This window comes from Chionomys nivalis, chromosome 6 (assembly GCF_950005125.1).
Source record: "Chionomys nivalis chromosome 6, mChiNiv1.1, whole genome shotgun sequence".
NCBI lineage: Eukaryota > Metazoa > Chordata > Mammalia > Rodentia > Cricetidae > Chionomys > Chionomys nivalis.
In genome coordinates, this window is record NC_080091.1 from 86,016,411 (window position 1) to 86,035,665 (window position 19,255).

At 33.9% G+C, this 19,255-nt stretch overlaps 1 protein-coding gene across 1 annotated transcript; it reads left to right on the forward strand.

The window, feature by feature from the left end:
- The first annotated feature begins 775 nt into the window (after positions 1 to 775).
- On the forward strand, positions 776 to 14,510 carry LOC130876375 (alpha-S2-casein-like A). Its single transcript, XM_057772887.1, has 9 exons — positions 776 to 826; positions 3,298 to 3,339; positions 4,437 to 4,463; positions 5,522 to 5,545; positions 5,629 to 5,673; positions 7,027 to 7,149; positions 9,615 to 9,638; positions 12,175 to 12,294; positions 14,445 to 14,510. Exons 1-9 carry the CDS (start codon positions 776 to 778, stop codon positions 14,508 to 14,510), a joined length of 522 nt encoding a protein of 173 aa, XP_057628870.1.
- The last annotated feature ends 4,745 nt before the right edge of the window (positions 14,511 to 19,255 follow it).

Sequence of the window (19,255 nt, forward strand, 5' to 3'; positions counted from 1 at the left end):
GAACAGGTCATCTCCTGTGTATAGACTATCGGGATTGTCTTCATAGAGGCTTCATCTAGTAACTATTGGAAACAGAGGAAGAGATCCACAGTCAGACATTAGGCCAACAATGGGGAATCCTGCTGAAGAGAGAAGGAACGGATTGTAGGAGTCAGAGGAATCAAGGACATCACAGGAAAACCCACAGAAACAACTGAGCTGGCTTATAGGAACACACAGAGTATGAACCAACAACCAGGGAGCCTGCATGGGAAACACCTAAAACCTCTACATGTATGTGTCAGCTGTGTAGCTTGGTCTGTATGTGAGACTGCCAACGATGCGGTCAGGTCTCTCTAATGTTTGGATGGTTCTCAGACCCTAGTCCTTATAGTGACTCACCTTACCCAGCCTAAATATAAGAGGTACTTCGTCTCACTACAGCTTGATACGCCATGTTTTGTTGATAACCATGGGAGGTTCTGTTACACTTCATTCTTCTGACAATCATTCTTCACAAAATGTCCTTCTGTTGAGTTTACTTCTAGGAATTTATGATGTCTCTGAATAAACCATATACATTTTAGTAAACATGGCTTTAAGTATCACCTGTTAGGGGAAAAACGTCTCAAAATCTATTGTGATATTTCTATTTATATTCATAAAATTCCCCAACATATCCTAGTTTACTCAATTCATTACCTTTATTTATTACATGTATAATAGCAGAGAAATGATTATTTCACGATAAGATTAATAATAATTTCTATACATGATTCTACAGGACCAAGCAACCATGAAGTTCTTCATCTTTACCTGCCTTGTGGCCGTTGCTCTGGCGAAGCATGTAAGTGAGCAGGGATACATGATGCTATGGCTTCATTTTTGATATGAGAAGGATGAACCTTTTACTATATGCAAAAGATGCAGGCATTGTCAACAATAAATAGAGATTGAGCCTGTTACCTTGGAATCTATATCAGTGGTAGTATTGATCGTATTTCTTACTATATTGATTTTGTAATGTACAAAGTGTCAACAATGACACTTTGTACTATGACAACAATGTCATAGTACAAAGTGTCAACAATGAAAAAATACAGAAGAGTAGACAAGAGAAAAGAGTTGCTTCCCTTCCAGAATATATTGTAATTGTTAGAGCTTTCTGGAGAAGCCATTTCTACTTTCCGTGTGTTCTGTAAGTATAAGAAAACACCACCATTATAATTTGAATTTCCAAAGTCAGTTGTCAATAAATTGATAGAATTTTGTCACTCTTAATTAAAAGAATAGTTTAGAATTCATGGTGACAAAATACACATGAGGACATATAGATCAGGCAAATGGCTCCATAGATAAAGCACTTGGCACACAAGCACAAAGATGGACATTGAATTCCCTGAATCCATATAAACTTCCAGTGGGCATTACAGCTGCCTGCCTGAAATTCAAGCATTTGGAAAACAAAGTCCATAAGACATTGAATTCCAGAACAAGCAGACTTGCAAGTTTAGTTCATATCAGGGAACTCTGAATTCATCAGAGAGAGATTGTCTCAGTGAATAAGATAAGATAATATCAGGGGAAATGCCTCAGGTTATGCAGGCACTGGCACTCAGATCACATATGAATGCATGCCCCTGTCTGCATATAAGCACATGAGTACATGCACACACACACATACACACACACACACACACACACACACCATAACTATAACAAAAATGACTTGAATGGAAATAAGTATTAGTAAGCTTGGATTTGAATACAACTTATTTGCCAAAAAATTGAAAAAAGATGATGATGATAATAATAATAATAATAATGTGATTATGCCATAAAATGAAGAGCACGTAGTAGGAAATACATTTAAAATACTTTATTAGCACAGTTTGGAGTTCAGCCTACATATATGATAGTACCAATAATTTTTGTTTGCAACATTGTCTCAATCCTCATTCTGAACATAGACTTAACTCTCTAGGACACAGAAGTTAATGTATACAGATAAAATAATAAGATGCTTTGGAAGTGTTATACAGGATCAGTACAATTTTCTTACATTTTATAATTAGTTTAAAGAGTTTCTTTTAAAAAATAATAAAAACTCATTCAGCTAACAGTGAATCAGTGTAACTATCAAAAGAAAGCTAAAGTTCTTCAAGAGTGTTTGTGTTGAAGTAGTTCTGTACTGATATTTGAAACTTAGATAACTTTCCTAAGACAGTCCTTTTGTACTAAATTTGTCTAAGAAACTGTTTTTCTTTTATCTAAGCCATTTTTATTTAATCGTGTGTATGTGTGTGTGCGTGCGCGTGTGCATGGCACAACATCATAAGAAAATCACAAGACAGTTTAAGGGAGTTGGAAAACAGTTCTTGCCTTCTGTGTGGTCCTGGAGATGTACTCAGGTCGTCATGGTTGGTAGCAAAGACCTACGCCTACTGAGTCAATTCACTTGCCTCAGCTTCTGTTTTAAATTTCCCTGCCATTTATTAGTAAAAAAGATACACCTTGCCATTTTAAATAAGCTATAAAAAATTAAATCATGCTTTTTTAATTTACATAGGTGGTAAAGGATCAATCCAGAGAGGTAAGGTATTTTATTATGAATAATAATTCTGGCACCTAATAGCAAATTATATGTCTTTTCTCATTCATATTTTTATGAGTAGCAATAACACCCTACAAATCCATAGGAAAATTAAAGTTTATCGATTGAAATTAAAAATTATGGGGAAAATAAGCCAAAATATACAACAGCATCAAACTTGCATACTTTCCTTCCCCATGCTGATTGTCCCATCGTTCAGTAACTCTGACATCAGTCTAGGATTCTCATTGTTGCGAATGATTATGGTGATTTGTTGCATCTACATCTGGAGTACTAAATACAGGCACATCTGCACCTGGGTAGGGCTTCAGTCGATGGGTGCCTTCTTCACATGCTTCCCTAACAGATTCTAGTTCAATGGCACCCAACAAATAGCTGTGCTTTCTGCCAAGACTTTACTTAAAAACCAAAGAAAAATTTTTAAAAGATTAAAAAGAAAAAGAAAAACTGTTCCTTCTCTCTTTGTTGCTGTCATCTCAAAAATAATTACTATAAACTCTTGGATTAAATAGTCAGTGCTCATCAATACTTTGGGAAGTATGAGTAAAGAATTAGAAAGTAATCAAAATGCATTTTCATTTTTTTCCCAAGGAACGTACCAGAATCTACCAAGGAGTAAGTCATAGTTTCTTATTTTAAATATATTTTAAAGTATTTTTTCAAGCATTATGGCTATAAAATTAATGTCATTTATTTCTTTTCAGAAGTATAAGCAGGCCAATGATGCATTCTTCCAAACAGCTCAGGTAAAATTCATTTTTTAATATCTGTGCTGAACATTTGACTGTTATTTGTTTAACTTTGAACTCCAAATGGTCAATGTATTTACAATCTTAGGCAGCATTATGCACTAATGTGAGAAGATCCCACAAGGATTATCTGTGTCTCATTTCAAAACCACCTTTTAATGGGTTATTTTGATATAACCCCATAAAATGGAGTATACTTCTTCCTAAGGAAAATGGTTTTCTCTTACTTCATAAATAATATTGCAGGAGCAATGTGCCTAATTCTTTTAGAAAACCCCAGGTAGAAATAGATGAGATAGTGGAGGATTTTTGTTCATCTTAACTATACTTGATTAACAATGCTTCTGTGTGATTATCACTACTGTCCCCCAGACCTTCCACAACACCCCTCTTGACAAGCCAGAAGGTGGGATCTGGAGGCATCTGAGCATTAATTTGACGCTATCTGCACTGGAGTCGTGTCCCTCTATGTTCACCAAAACCTGTTTACTTGCCTGATAAGGTGGATCCTTGCCATCCACTTTCCCAAATGTGGTTAATCATCGGTGCCTATAAAGCATGATTTATTGTGTAAATGGACACTTCTCTTTCATTTCCCAGCTGTCCAGACCCAAATAATCGCACAGAAACTATATTAATTACAACACCCCTTTGGCTCACGCCTATTTCTAGCTAGCTCTCACATCTTATAGTAACCCATTTCTATTAATCTATGTATCACCATGACACTGTGGCATATGGGTAAGTTTCCAGCATCTTTCTCCTTTGGTAGTTACATGGCACCTTCCTGACTCCACCTTCTTTCTCCCTGCATTCAGTTTAATTTCTCTGCTTAGCTCTATTCTGCCCTGCCATAGGTCAAAGCAGCTTCTTTATTAACAAGTGGTAATAAAACATATTCATAGAAGACACAGAGAAATATCACATAATTAATATTTTATCTCTATCCTCTTTCTCATTTTGCATATTAGTAATACGGGGCAATCAGTATGGTATGGTGTTAAGGTAGTTCCTGCTTCTTGAGGAATATTGTTGATGAACCTATCTTCATGTCACCAATTCCTTTTTGTTTTACTTCTAATTTATTTATCAAGGTATCTGCTAGCAGTTCATCCAGTGAGGTAAGTTAGTATTTCTTTTGTGATATTTTTGAGAAATAGTGACTTAACCATAGTGTTCTATAATAACTTGATATTTCCAAGAAGAGAGATACACATATAAATACATTTAATAAAAGAACATGGTCTCAAAATATTCCATCATACCTTAAATTGATTAAATTCATAAGATCATATCTCTTACCATTTTTTGCTATATATGTGACTACATGAAAAGTTGAATCAGGAACTCTGGGTTGGACTAAAAACTCCACATCTTTACTAAATCTTCAATATGATACTATCATATTAAATGTTGAGAGCCATTTCATAGAGTCAGAAAAAGGTTTGGGTTAGATATTATGTGTGTTGGTTGATAACAATGCTGACAGATTGAAGTATGTTTGAAAAGGGCTGGCAGCACTACATTGAGTCACAATCTGGAGCCTTATGACCTTGGATGGTGCCAAAACTCTCCACAGCTAATGTCTCAGGAAAGAAGTCTCAGCCTTTCTCAGAATTTAAGTCTGTCTCAGACTGGGAGCTTCCAGCAGTATCTGTCATAGAATGAAGGTCCACGATGTTTAGTTGACCCTACTTACTAATATTAATGCCCCCTCCCCTGGCTCTTTTACTTATTCAGGAAGGGACTCAGAGTCTAACTCTATAAACACGTAACCCAGATTGGCCTTGAACCTATAGCAATCCTACTGCCTCAGTTTACAGGGTATGCTGGATTACAACCATAAGTTAACTTCCTGGCTGTTTTTATTCATTTATTTTGATCACTTGCCTGCATTTCACATGCAGAAATTTAAAAAATTCTGAATAATGTAGTACTAAAAATAGTGTTGAATTAAAATATTTTCTAATTGTGCTGTTACTTTTGTAGAGAAAAAAGGAATTTTAGAAAGTTCTGATAAATATTTAGCTTATTTCATTCTTAAGTGACTTAATATCTTAGTCCTGGGTGGTTGGATTCTGAATATTTAAATAATTGCCCTTGATGGCCTACTAAAATCATTTATATTTAACTATTGCTATATAATTAAAGTAAAGCTACTTTCATTTTTTTCCTTTAGGAATCTGCTGAGGCAATCAATGATGTGAGCAATTATAATTCAACTAAGTTATTTTATTAGCAACATTTCTGTCTGTATCTCTCTGATATATGTAATGTTTTCAATAGAAAATTGTGCAGACTGAAGAACAAAGGGTCAACCTAAATGAGCAGGTAAGTTTATCATGATCGTATCATTTCTTCCCAATAAAATATTTAATATCAAATTTTGACAAAACTGTCACCATATATGTGAATAATATCTTTCAAATATGGAATTTTAACAAAAAATCAGGCAATCTTACTAAATTTTAAAACTCAGAAAAGGTGTTTTAACTGTTTTCCTTCAGATATCTATGTAACATATCATTCATGTAATTAGTTAAAATGCTTCTCTTTGAACGAACAAAAAGATAGACGATTTAAGGTCAAATGCTACTGAATGTTCTCATCCTGAGGAACAAATGGTGATGAAGCCCATTGCCACGAGACATCAGAATGTGCAGAGCAAGAAAGAATGAGAGGACTGAATCCAGGCAAATTCCCTCCCAACCTTAACTCCTTGAGCAGTTACTGAACTCCTCCAGGCTATATCTTCCTTAACTCAAAGTGAACTATGGTCACCACAGCCGCAGGTTTTCAAAAGAACATTAGAGAATAACTGCTAGCTGTGTCATAGAAATCTACAAAAATAAATAAACTAAAACCCAATCATTGTTTTTATACAAGAAGAAAAATCCTTTCTAAGACTATTGTAGCAAAATAGCACATTGTACTATTAGAAACAAGGTAAAATAATCTATTCTAAACAAATAGTTATCTGAAAACTCTTTTCTCACAGCGTGTCTATACCCTGGTAGCACCGTGCCCTTACACCATTTTCATGTATCAGCACATCTGACATGACAGCGAATCAAAGACACATCAATGTTCTTCTCCACATACACTCTATTATTATCCGTAGGGACTGAAAAGTCTCTGAAAATAAATGTGTTTTTATGTGGTCTCATCTTTAAAACAAATATTTGTAGGCAACTAGTCACAGCCAAATAAAATTGGATCAATCCTGTAGGGGCATTTAGAAAGTATATAAGCCACTGCATCCATCAACTCATGTGATTACTGAAACAGTGAAGCTGTAAGATATTCAGAAGTTACACTATAACAAAGAAAATATAAATATCACTATTTCAGGGAGCAGACATCAAACTTCTTGAGACAAATGTGAAGAGAAAAAGCAATAGCAATGTCAAATATTTCCTAGACAACTCTTCTACTTTTGCGTAGCATTTTGCCCTTTACATAAAAATGTCCTTCTAGAACCCTAATCTAATAATGACTTCTATTCTAAAACTCACTTTATTCACTTTTACATTACATTACAAAACAAAATATCTTTTGCTTAGTAAACCTTAAGTAAACAAAAATAAAGTTTTGATATTTATATAGATTTGATTTTATACAGATACACTCTGACCCATAGAGAACAGGCACTACATAAACACTGGTACATTTATTCCCTTCTAGAAAAAAATCAAGCAGTTTTCCCAGGACCTTTCCTGCTCCCAGTTCTGCACACCTGTTCCCCAGCAACAGATCAGTTTGAACCAGTGGGTCCAGGGTAAGGCCATCCGTAATATTCCCAACCAGGTGAGTGGTGCACTTTTACTTGTGTTGTTTTTGCTATTACTTTCACTTGAAAACTAATTAGCTGAAGTAAAAAGTTCCAATCAGTTTAAATACAGAAAGTAAAAACCAATTGAATTTTTATAACGTTTTCTGGAATGTAAATTAAAACAAACCATAGAGAAAAATTACTACTTAAAAAGCACTATTAATAATTTTTAAAAGGTAAATTATATATAAATCCCTGCATTTATGTGTGATATGATGTGGCTATGACAGTATATCTGTGAAGCTGACCATATTATCATTGTTTTGAAAAGTAATCTGAAGTCTAAAGAAGTCCATCCAATTGTTAAAGTTCTATTTGATGTTGCCACTTCAATAAGGCTTTGGCTTAGAGAGGTCTTTGAAACAGGAGTAATAAGTGTCATGTAGCCAACAATGCAGGGGTAGGATCTTATCTATAGCTTGAGGTATGAAATCTGGTGTACAGGGAGCCAACGTTGAACTACCAAAAATAAGCTATATGGTATACGACCTTGCACACGTGACCACCCTTCTCTGTTTCTTGTGTTTGGAGTGTGCATTACTTTTCTAACGCTCCCCTAGAAAATAAGAAGCCATCACTATCATTAAACCAAATAAGCATTAATGTATTGTATTGAATGCCAGATGATTATGAAACCTCTTAAACAATAAAATCCTGTGCATCTGAAATAGAAAGACTTTGGGGTTTTATTATGTCCAGGAGATGGCAGCATTGGGAAGCAAAGATTGTAGATTAGTTAGTAGATCTCAGCTGTTAGCCAACAATCAAATGGACATTTTTTTCCTCTCCAGAGCAGAACAAGAAATTAGTTAGTGCATAAATCCTTCTCACAATAAAAGTATTTCATGTTTTTGTGTTTGAATATCTCATATATGAGTAATGAGTCTGCAACTTTCCCTTCCTCCTCCGTCCCATTCCTCAAATTAATGACTTTTAATCTTTAATAAATTGTTAATTACAAAGCATAGACATATATTTATGTATATATGTAACCTCCTAGGTTTTGCTACCCTATTGGGAGGTTTTTTCTTGTATATGTAAGACTTTAAAAAGAGGGTACTTTATGATATTTTATAGGTAGTGCATTAGTTTCTTCTTTTTCAGTTACCACTAGTCTTAATAACTGTCTTTTTATCATTTTGTTTGATATTTGTCTTTTTAAAAACTGCTTTTCTTGATTGGAGTAAATACAAGTTTATAAGCAAATGGTAAATATTCCATTGTCACATTTTAATTCTTAAACTATTTATACCAATAAAATGTTTGGTCGTTTCTTCTAGACTCAAGAATGTAGGTGATACCTGCTACATATCATTATTTTCAACATTTATTTAACTAAGTATATATTTCCTTAACTGTGAAATATATAAGAATGTTAAAATATTACAGCATTCTTTATCACATTTCCATAGACGGGACTCTACAATTTTAAATATGACAATGCTATCATACATAACCACACCCTAAAAGAACTCTCAAAATAAGAAATACATTTGGAAAAAGTATTTTTTTTCAAATGTAGAATCATTTGTATGCAGCTATTACACTTGGCAAAGCACCAATTGAAGTAAGTTACCCCAAGAAAAGGATATTCTACGTGTGTATCTAAGTAGGTCACACACTGAAAACAGTTATGTGTTTTTAGAGCAAGAATAAACACTACCTCTGAGTTAAATTTTTCCCACAAAGAAAAAAATTCAATACCAGATAACCCCACAGAAGAATTCTTTATTAAAACTATTTTTATGTAAAAGGTTAGATTTATAGAAGCATACACTTTTATATAACATTGGTAAAAATCTTTTTTAGTATTATTATTATTGAAAAAAATTCCACTTCCTCCCCGCCTCCCATTTCCCTCCCCGCCTCCCATTTCCCTCCCCCTCCCCCCATTCCTTTCCCCCCTCCCTCTCCAGTCCGAAGAGCAGTCAGGGTTCCCTGCCCTGTGGGAAGTCCAAGGTCCTCCGGGCTCCATCCAGGTCCAGGAAGGTGAGCATCCAAACAGGCTAGGCTCCCACAAAGCCAGTACACGCAGTAGGATCAAAGCCCAGTGCCATTGTCCTTGGTTTCTCAGGGGGACAGAAGAAAGTAGTAACATTTAAATTTAGCAAGAGATATTTACACAGTACTGGATCAGAAAGAAAATAGTCAATGCTGCCTCTTTTGTTGGCAGTCACTGGACAGAGTTATGGCGTCCATACACAGCTTTGTGAGCTGTCCTTCTCAAGTATGGAATCAAGTTCCCATATCAATGCTGGTTTCCAAAGCTCTCCCTACTGATGTCATGTGTCCCTTGCCTAAAGGCACCTGGAGTGCCATTCAACAACTGATCTAGTTTCAGTCCCCTGTGCCTTACTTATGATGCGTGAGAAGGACACTAGAATAAGTAATATTTTACTACAGAAATAATTTAGTGTATTATTTTTATTTCTTTTTCAAGGAATCCATCACCATTGCTGTGCAGGTGAGTCATGACTACCAAAATTGCATAAACTTTTAAAGTTTCGCTTTTAATTTTGTAGTTGTTTATTAGAAAAGAGTTGTTTACTTAGCACGAAGGCCTGAAGAATTAATTTGATAAGCCAAGTTATTTCCCATGAGAAATGAAGATCTCATTATTTAGTGATTTCAATAGTTATAAACCCCTGTTTTAAAATGTATTGTTAGTAGACTTTCTTAACCAAGCAAAGATTTACCAACTTTTTCTAAAAATGTCTCTAATACAATTTGTACATAAAATCACTCAAGGCATAGAAATGGATATTTCTTATGCAAATACTTATTTAGAATAATTGCAACAAGAGGGTGCTATTTAAAATGGTTTAGTATGCTAATAAAAATAAACACATGTATTTATCCATTTATTTAAAGCACAAACAAGCATTATCTCACCTAAAAGATTCTAGACATTAGAAAAAATGAGTAACATGCGCAAACTCAATTTAGAGTGAATACTCAAAGAAATGTGCTTCTATTATCTGAGAAACTCAGACGTAATTCAGTGAACAAATCATTATGCATGTGATGTCAGATGGACAAGTGTTGCTATATCTAAGAATAAATTTGGCCAAAGCTTAAAGTGTTCAATTTAGTATGTATGTCATATATGTGTTTTCTTTCTTTAAGGAACTCCTGAAGAAGATTACTGATTTCGTAAGTTTTTTTTCTTTTTATTTTAGTTTTATGCAGTCACATGTGGCTTAAAATGTTTGTAATATGAAGAAGGAGCATGCTTAGAAACGTCGTTTATTGATAAGATTATTTTAGATGTGTGAAAGTATTTTTTTATTTTATTTTTATTTTTAATTTATTATTCAAAATTTTACCTTTAGTTGCCTGTGATTCTGTCAATAAAAATTTTAAATTATTTGTACTTGTATACATTCGAATTTTCTGTATTTTACATTGGTTTTATAACGTTCTTTGTTGCTGGCTTCATTTCACCTGTCACAATAATGATTGTGTTGGTATAAGAACTTTCCTGTCAGTTGAAAATTTATAATTCTGAGTCATTACAAATTTAATTATCTCTTACCCTCAAACTTTTATATCCAATTTATTTCTGAAGGACATTTCTACTAATTCATCTAGTGAAATGATTACATTTTATGATAAATCAAAAACTAACCAATAGATTTAAAAGATCACATTTTTCTGCAGTTACAATTTCTAATAAATTTCTCATCTTACTAATATATTTTGATATTATATATGATCAAAATATATGATATAAATATTCCTGATAATAAGAATTCCTTGTATAATTCAATTAGTATATACATAATCATAAATCTCTTATTCAAATTATTGCACCATTCAATTCCAAGATAATATTTAAAACCAAATTCAAGACAATAAATTACATTTTTATTTTAATATGAATGTGTCTCTGAAAATAAATATGATCTATTTTTATAGATAAGTACTTGAGAAAGTATCTGATGATCATAGAATAGTCAGAAATCTCAGGCTAGACATATTTTTATTTTAAATTATTTAGATTAAGTACCTGCATAGTAAAACAGCTTTTCTCTAATAGGTTGACAGGACCTAATTTCTCAAAATTAAGGTGTCTCAGTGATTAGTGTCAAACCCCAGCATTTACTGAGTCTAAAGCCACATGTGCCCCAGTAAACCAACACAGGCTTTGTAGTCAGGAAAGTGAAGTACCTGTCCTGTTACCCTACTCTTTACAATACGGTGCTTTTAATTACTCCATTGTTGTTACCTACCATATCTTTATCTAAAAATAGTATAGGAATAGACTAGATACTCTAAAGATTTTTGTACCATATATAAACTGTGCAATAGAATACTGGAGACAAAAAATGATTTCATCAAATCTACCTATCAATGATGTGTCACAACTATAGATCCACCATGCACTCACTCACTGGAAATTAAAAACAAAACTTCCCATTTGTAAGAACTAGAATGCCCCAGCAGGAAGCTGTATTTATCCTCTGAACTTCTCCATGGTAAAGTCAGCAAGCTTTAAAGACCTTGAGAGGAACTATGCACAAAGTTTATGACGTGGGCTATTCTGAAGGCTCTACAAAATACTCTAGAAGGTACTTCTGCATTGGAAATGATGCTAAGAGACTAACAACCACATCAGAGGCATAGACCCCAGGGAATAAGTCGTGACAGATAATTCTGAACCTCTCAGACTATAAAAGTCATACACGCAAACATAAGTTAAATATCAAGCTTATTAAAGTGCTCTTATTTCATTCTGACATATAAATTTCCTCTTTAGTCTTTCAAATTTTTGTGTTTTTGTATAAATTATTAAGATTTATTAAATTTAATAGTACATTCTGTAACACAAAAATGGTTATGCTGATTTTGATACTGGAAAATGTTTTATCTAGAGGGTTCTTGAAATAATTTAGAAAATGCCTATGTAGCTGGAGTTAGAATTTACTAACTTCTGTTCCCCTCTGTTTTTGAAGCAAAGAGTATTGAGTGATTTTTTTTTATATTTTTATTCCTTTTAGATCAAGAACAACCAATTTCATCAGTTCACCATCCCCCAGTTCCCCCAGGCTGTTCATCAACAGCAGATGCCTGTGACCTACTGGAATAGGCCGTACACCTACCCATATGCTCCTTATGTGGTATGTGCACTGTGAAGATATGATAAAATATAATATTAGTATATAAATCATACTACTAAATATAATAAAAATTGTAATCGTTGGCTTTGCAAGAAAAGTTATGTAATAACATGAAATATGTTTTATATAAAAATAAAGTAGTTTAAATTTAAATTTTCAAGGACATCTAAAAATCATATTATTTAATCTAAGTACTTAGAATTGTATCAAGAATACTAATTGTTGATTGTAACAGTCACCGATAACAAAGACCTGCACTGATATTGTATTTAATTTCTTACATAGAGCATTTTCCAGGAAAATTAAAGACTAAGAAGTAGACAAAATTCATCCCTTTTAATTCGTATTATTTTAATTATATGTAGCTAGCATGTCTGTTTGGACATGTGCATGTGACTGCATGTGCCCACAATGGGTAGAGGTGCTGGATCTCCCTAGTGCTGGAACTATAGGCAGTTATGAATTGGTTCTTGGAAAGAAAAATACGAAGTCTTAATTGTTGAGCCTTCTCTATATCTCGAGTTTTTGAGAACTAATATCCTCTAGGTTATTCTAGCTATTTATTGAGGTAGAAACTTTGAGTATTATTAATTTTAATTTTATAAAAGAATTCAAAAGTTAAATGACCAGAGTGAATGTGAAGCTGTACTCAGTGGTTCTACCTCCAACCACTTAATAAAAACCCTGGGCTTAGGATGCTTTTCCTCCAGTGCCAAACAGAGTAAACTATGGAACAAAAAACTAAAATTTTGTATAAATATTAATGATTTGACATTAAAACCTTTAGATTTGAGTCCCATATGTGACAGTTACTCTCAGCATACTTCCAACTTTTGCTTCTTGGATTGTATCTCTGGGCATGAAGCAATCATTAGACAAGCTTCAGTACAGAAAGTAAAATTTATACTTTAGGTTCAATGTGAGATGCTTAAAGAATATATGAGATCCATGAGGTGAAATGCAAATATCCTCAGGGAGTTAAAATGCATTGTACTTCCTTCTTCTTTCAGAGATACTGCTAAGATTCTTGAATTAACTGCTGCATCCTAGCCATAGGTAATACATTTTGGCCCTGGATATAAGCAATGCTTTTAGCCACCCTTAAAAAGCTTTGCATTCAACAACCTGAGAAAAATCACACTTCAACTATTTACCAAAACTTCACTGATGTATTTTAAGTTTTATTCTAAATTCTTGATTTCCCAATTAGTTATCTGTGTAACTTGGATACATGTGCTAATTATGGGTACTTAAAAATAAATTATACAAAAATTCCTTTGTCAAACAAAATTGGTTCAAACAGAAGTAATAACATTGGGCAGAAATTGTCAAAAGCATAAGTGACCATATTGGTATACACTTGATATTTTCATTTTACATTTCACACAAAATGTCTTCCTTGAAGAAGATATATCTGTCCTGCTTTTGTACAGAGAGATTGATAGGTAGTTGTGAAGATTTATTTCTATGTATTTTTTTCCTTAAAATTTTAAGCCATTTATAATAATATTTTCTTCTTAGCATCTAAGTGGTGGATCTGGTAGTGTAAATATTTCTCAATTATTGGAAAAATTACATATAATACCTTTTATAAAATGTATTGAAGAATTTAGACCCTAAGTATCATTTAGACAATCAATAATTAATGACAGCTACTTTGGTAGCATCAGTATATCAAATCACTTTATCATATATCAGTGTTAATTATGAAGAATTATATCTGGCCACTCAGTATGTTTGAATGTTCATATAAATTAGACATATTTATACATATTGTATATATTTTGTTAGTACATGTATTTTAATAAGTTGTTATTTTCTCTTTGTTCATAGGTTTGAGTAGAAAATGATTTCTGCATAGTTTCCCCATCCATCATATCGTCTCCTACTATCAACATTCCCTTATATGCTTCTTGAAAAGACAACAATATTGAGCCAAAATAAAGTGTGAGAGTGTGATATTTTCTGTGTTGTTAATACTCTTTCTTTGTGCATTGCATTGAATGTGCCAGTTTTAGATTATGGAACTATTTTGACTGTATTGCCTAAATGAGGTTCTTTCAGTACCAATTCTGAGATAAGAACCAAAATACCTCTTGCCAAAACATTAAAATTTTAAATGCATTTCACTGTGTGATCTTTTCACTCAGTTTCGTCATACACTGAGACCAGGCTCCGCTTACGGAAACAACCAGTTCTATGAAAATAAAACTTAACCAATCATGAAGGGAGGGCACTGAAATAATTCTGTAAAATTGAGGCCAATAATTATATATAAGTGGTGCTATTTTATCTTTGAATGCTTGCAAATTTATTGTCTTCAGTCAATTCCATGTCCTTACCAGTGAACACCGATTCTTTAATTTTCCTTCCTTCTACATCCATACATACCACCATACCCCATGATTTTATCATAGTTCTCGCAGTGGCCATACCCAATAGTTGAGCTGGTATGAACCTGGAGAAGTCAGTATCTAAGAACTGAAACATTAAAAGAACTTCTCTCAAGAGTTTAGACTATAATATGGTGAGCAACTCTGCAGATGTTTTACAGCAAAAGTAAAGACTCCATCTCTTCATGTTCACATTTTAATCACTGAAATATAATAAGAAAGAAGAAAAAGAGCTAGAGGTGATGTGGTACACGTGCTGGCATCACTAAGGAAGAATACACAGAGCAACGGGAGGCACTTTTAAAAAATGCAAGCAAGTAAAATGCTTACAGAAGCTGGAAGAACTTTGAGAAGTGAGGTGAGACTTATATCTGCTACTAGAGGAATATAAGTCTAACAGGAGAAATAGTGAAAGCAAATTCCTACGACAAGTAAATGAAGTACATAATGCTACTAAGCCCATTATCATAACATCAGAAAATGAGTGGAAAGAAATTCATAAACATACATCAGTTAGGCAGAGGTGCAAATTATCGTGGCACTGAAACTGGCACTAATCAGCTTATTTAATGTGGTAGCTCATTAAAAATCATACACAAAAGAAAGTCATTATATAATATTTATTTTGGAAAGGTGGAAAGTGGAGGCTATTGTCCAATTATTTAAGGTTTCTCTCCTCATATTCATTTGGTTTTGTTTCCTTTATTCTCATCTGGACTTTATCACAGACCTTTTTAAATATCTTATCTAATAGTGCACATTGCCTTTCTACCATTGATAAATTGAAATATTGAAGATTCCTGGTTCCATAAACCCATAAAATAGACTTCTACCCCTGTATAACCCAAGCCATAAATTCCAAAGCATAAAACAGTCTCCTACAGTACAACTATTACTCTACCCATTTGAATTTCTGAAATATTTCTGAGCAATCAATAGCGTTTAGAAAATGTTTTCTTACTGGTACTAAAACTAACTTCCACCTCACTCTTTTCTAAAATATTTAACAGCTTCGCTCTTCTGATAATTTCATTAAGCCCTATTTGGCTCAATTTAGAAAATAATCTTTCTCTTTTGGTGAAACTATCAAAACCACCCAGCATAGGTCACAGCAGACTCCCATTGTGACTTCTCCATAGCTTAGGATAAGCATGTATTCGCCCTCCTTCAATGAGATGATACATCACATCCAAAGTTCTTTCTCTCATTCCACTCCACACTACAGCTAGTCCTCCGATTGGGAAGGATAGTGATAAGAGTCACAGAGTAGGACCCCTAAACTTACCAAGCAACTATAATGTGCACTGTTGTTAACACACATGGACTCAACCACAATAATTAACAAGGAGGCAATAGAGGAAATTGTACTTATGTCCGATGCATTATTGTGAGCATAATCATTAGATTAAGTCTTACATCTTAGTAATTCTCCCAGTTTTCTTTCCTTGAGTGCTTCCTCAATATATGTTGTATTGACCCTTTTTTTCACAGTGCAAGGTTCTGTGGGGTCTCTTGATTTTGTGAATATGCCTATGTTTTCATTATTTTTCATGTGAATATGCCTATGTTTTCATTATTTTTCAATCTATGAATTTTCATCATCTGCAATCTGATAAGATGGAAATATTTTTAATAAAATCCTGAGTTTTTATCATCTTTGTTTTAGCTGTTAAATAGTTACCTTCATATTTCTCAAATTAAAATTAAATCAACTTGAATGGCTCTTAAATTTATCTTATGTAAGCTGCTTCCTAATAAATTTTCATTTTATTGGAAACTTTCAGATTCATATTATAACAAAATGAAACACAAGTGTTTATTTAATAAATTCATTTGTGTATTAGAGAACAGACTTTGAGGGTCTGGACTCCATTCTGCGACCAGATTTCAACTTTTTCATTGGTATAGATAGAAAGTAAAATTTTTCTACTAATTAAAGTAGGCTACAAATAAACCTGAAGTTAGAATAAAATCTTGGCAAATAATGATTCTATGAAACCAGTTTTAAAAATCAAATTAACTCTTTGCCGAGTATTTGTCTCTAAATGAAACACTTCTTTTTTTTTATTTTCAAAACATGGAATTGGATTATCAAGGTAAAAACTCTTTCTTTTATTGCAAAACAGGAACACATGGTTAGCCATAATCTATGCTCCTGAAGCCATCTGTTTATGGAAGATAAAATCTCAAACAAAAGAAATGACACCTTGTGCTGACTGTCCATTTTTTTTCCTGGCCATCACATTTCCTGTAATGCTGAAATTCAAAGATGGAATATCGGGAAACTAGAAAGGGGTCATGGGGACAAAAAGGGCTATCAGGGAGTAAGGTGGGATTAGAATACATATGATGTGCAAACAGAACGGAAAATTCTGAAGGTTAATGGTTCGAGAAAGAACGGGGATGGAAGTAAGTGCAAAGAAAGGTTGGCTATGGACTAAACAAAATTAATGATATATAAGAAACACTATGGAAGTCCACTACTCTGCAAGTTAAGTTTTAAAAAATAATTAAAAAGGAGTTTTAACATTGGCATTCTGCATGAGTAGAGAATGATTCCACCTGAAGATTTATTATTTAATGAAAATCCCAGTGCCAGCTTGTGGTATACCTCCCAGTAAGCTACTGGTCAAGGAGACTCCAACGATTTCTGAGAGCACCAACTATTTCCATTGCTATTGGTTGGCCTCCAGCACTTGATGGTAAAACCCTATTCTAAAGACAGTTGGGCCGTGCGGTGGTGGTACACGCCTTTAATCCCAGCACTCGGGAGGCAGAGACAGGCGGATCTCTGTGAGTTCGAGGCCAGCCTGGTCTACAAGAGCTAGTTCCGGGACAGGAACCAAAAAGCTATGGAGAAATCCTGTCTCGAAAAATATAAATAAATAAATAAATAAATAAATAAATAAATAAATAAATGAAAAATAAAGACAGTTGGCAGGACATATAGAAATCAGGCTGAAACTGGCCTGAAAGCTTCTTCACTGTTGGCCAGCTTTTATCATGCACAGAATGTGCTATGCAGGCCATCGAGAAAGAACTGGTTATCAGCTAATATGAAAAGAACTGGTTATCAATTTTCCAGGCAGAACATCCTCATTGGTACATCAGTGGTTTGAAGTTTCTTTAGGTAACTGTTAACTTTTTTGTTTTGTTTTATTTGTTTATTTGTTTTGTCAACTTGGCATAAATTAGAGGCCTTGGTAAGAAAAGGGAACCTCGATTTAAAAGTTGCCTCCATCTGAGGAAAGTCTGTGAGTCATTTACTTGACTAATGTTTGGTATAGGAGACCCCAGCCACTGTGGGTCATGCCACCCTTGGGTGGTTCTAGTAGATATAGGACAGGTTGCTAACCATGAGACTGAAGAGTAAACCGGTAAGCAACATTCCCCCAGGATCTCTGCTTTAGCTTCTGCCTTCACGTTTCTTGTCTGCTTGAGTTCTTATCTTGACTTCCCTCAGTAATGGACTTGACCTGGGCATATAAATTAAATGAACCCTTTCTCCACAAACCTTTTTAGTTATGCGGTGTTTATCACAGCAATGAAAAGCAAGCTAAGACAGTAACCAGTCACGTCTGGACTTGATTTGAAACCTGCTCCAGAGAAGAGAATTTATGCCAACACTGTAAACCTGGTCAAAAGCCCATAAATCAGAGGTAATGGACTCCAGAGAGCAGCCTACTGCTGGTTCTAAATGGCCATGCTGTCAAACTGTGTTTAAAATTATTTAAAATTTATTTATGTTTAGACTCATAGATTAGTGCTGCCCTCACCTGGGCAGTGAAGCTCCTCCTGCAGTGTTTAGTGTTGAGCGTCATAACTGGTCAGAATGCTGAGCATTCATGACCATTGAGTGCTCAGCAATAAATGGTGTGTCTATATCAACCAACCATCTAAGATTTAGGAATAATCACAGAACAGGGGGTGGAAAGAATGTAAGAGGCAGAGTATGGGAGGAGTTCTATAAAACATTGTCTTTTGGACGTGTTTTGATTGTTGCACTAATGAACTCACTGCAACAATTATTACCTGCACATGCCACATACAAAATCAAGCCAGTAAGATCAGTCAATATTACAACAGGAAGTACTAATTAATTCATTAGTTACATAAAAAGGAAAAAAAATGAAGCAGGGAAGAAGATATATCGTGTATGGGGGAAGTAAAGAACTAAATTATAGGTGGACGTGATCAAAATACATTGCTTACATGCATGAAAATAAAATTATCAGAGAATTAACAAAAGGTATTTTATTTGTAAATGGTTAAGCAGAGTCACATTCTTAATGCTCAAAATTAAATAGGAACTTAGGTGTTTTTCAAATTAGTTAGGAAAGGTTTTCCTTCATAGCAATAGAAGTTTACTTTGGAGCGTCACATCCAAATGCCTTTTAGAATTTTAACTTTTATATTACCCATATAACTACTGGCTTGAAGAATGCTTTATACACATGTCAAGAATAAGTAAACATACAAAGGATGGTTAAAAAATAGAAAAATGGGCAAAGAAAGGAAGACATGCTCAACTAATCATTGTTACTCAATAGAAATGACTAATTCAAAGT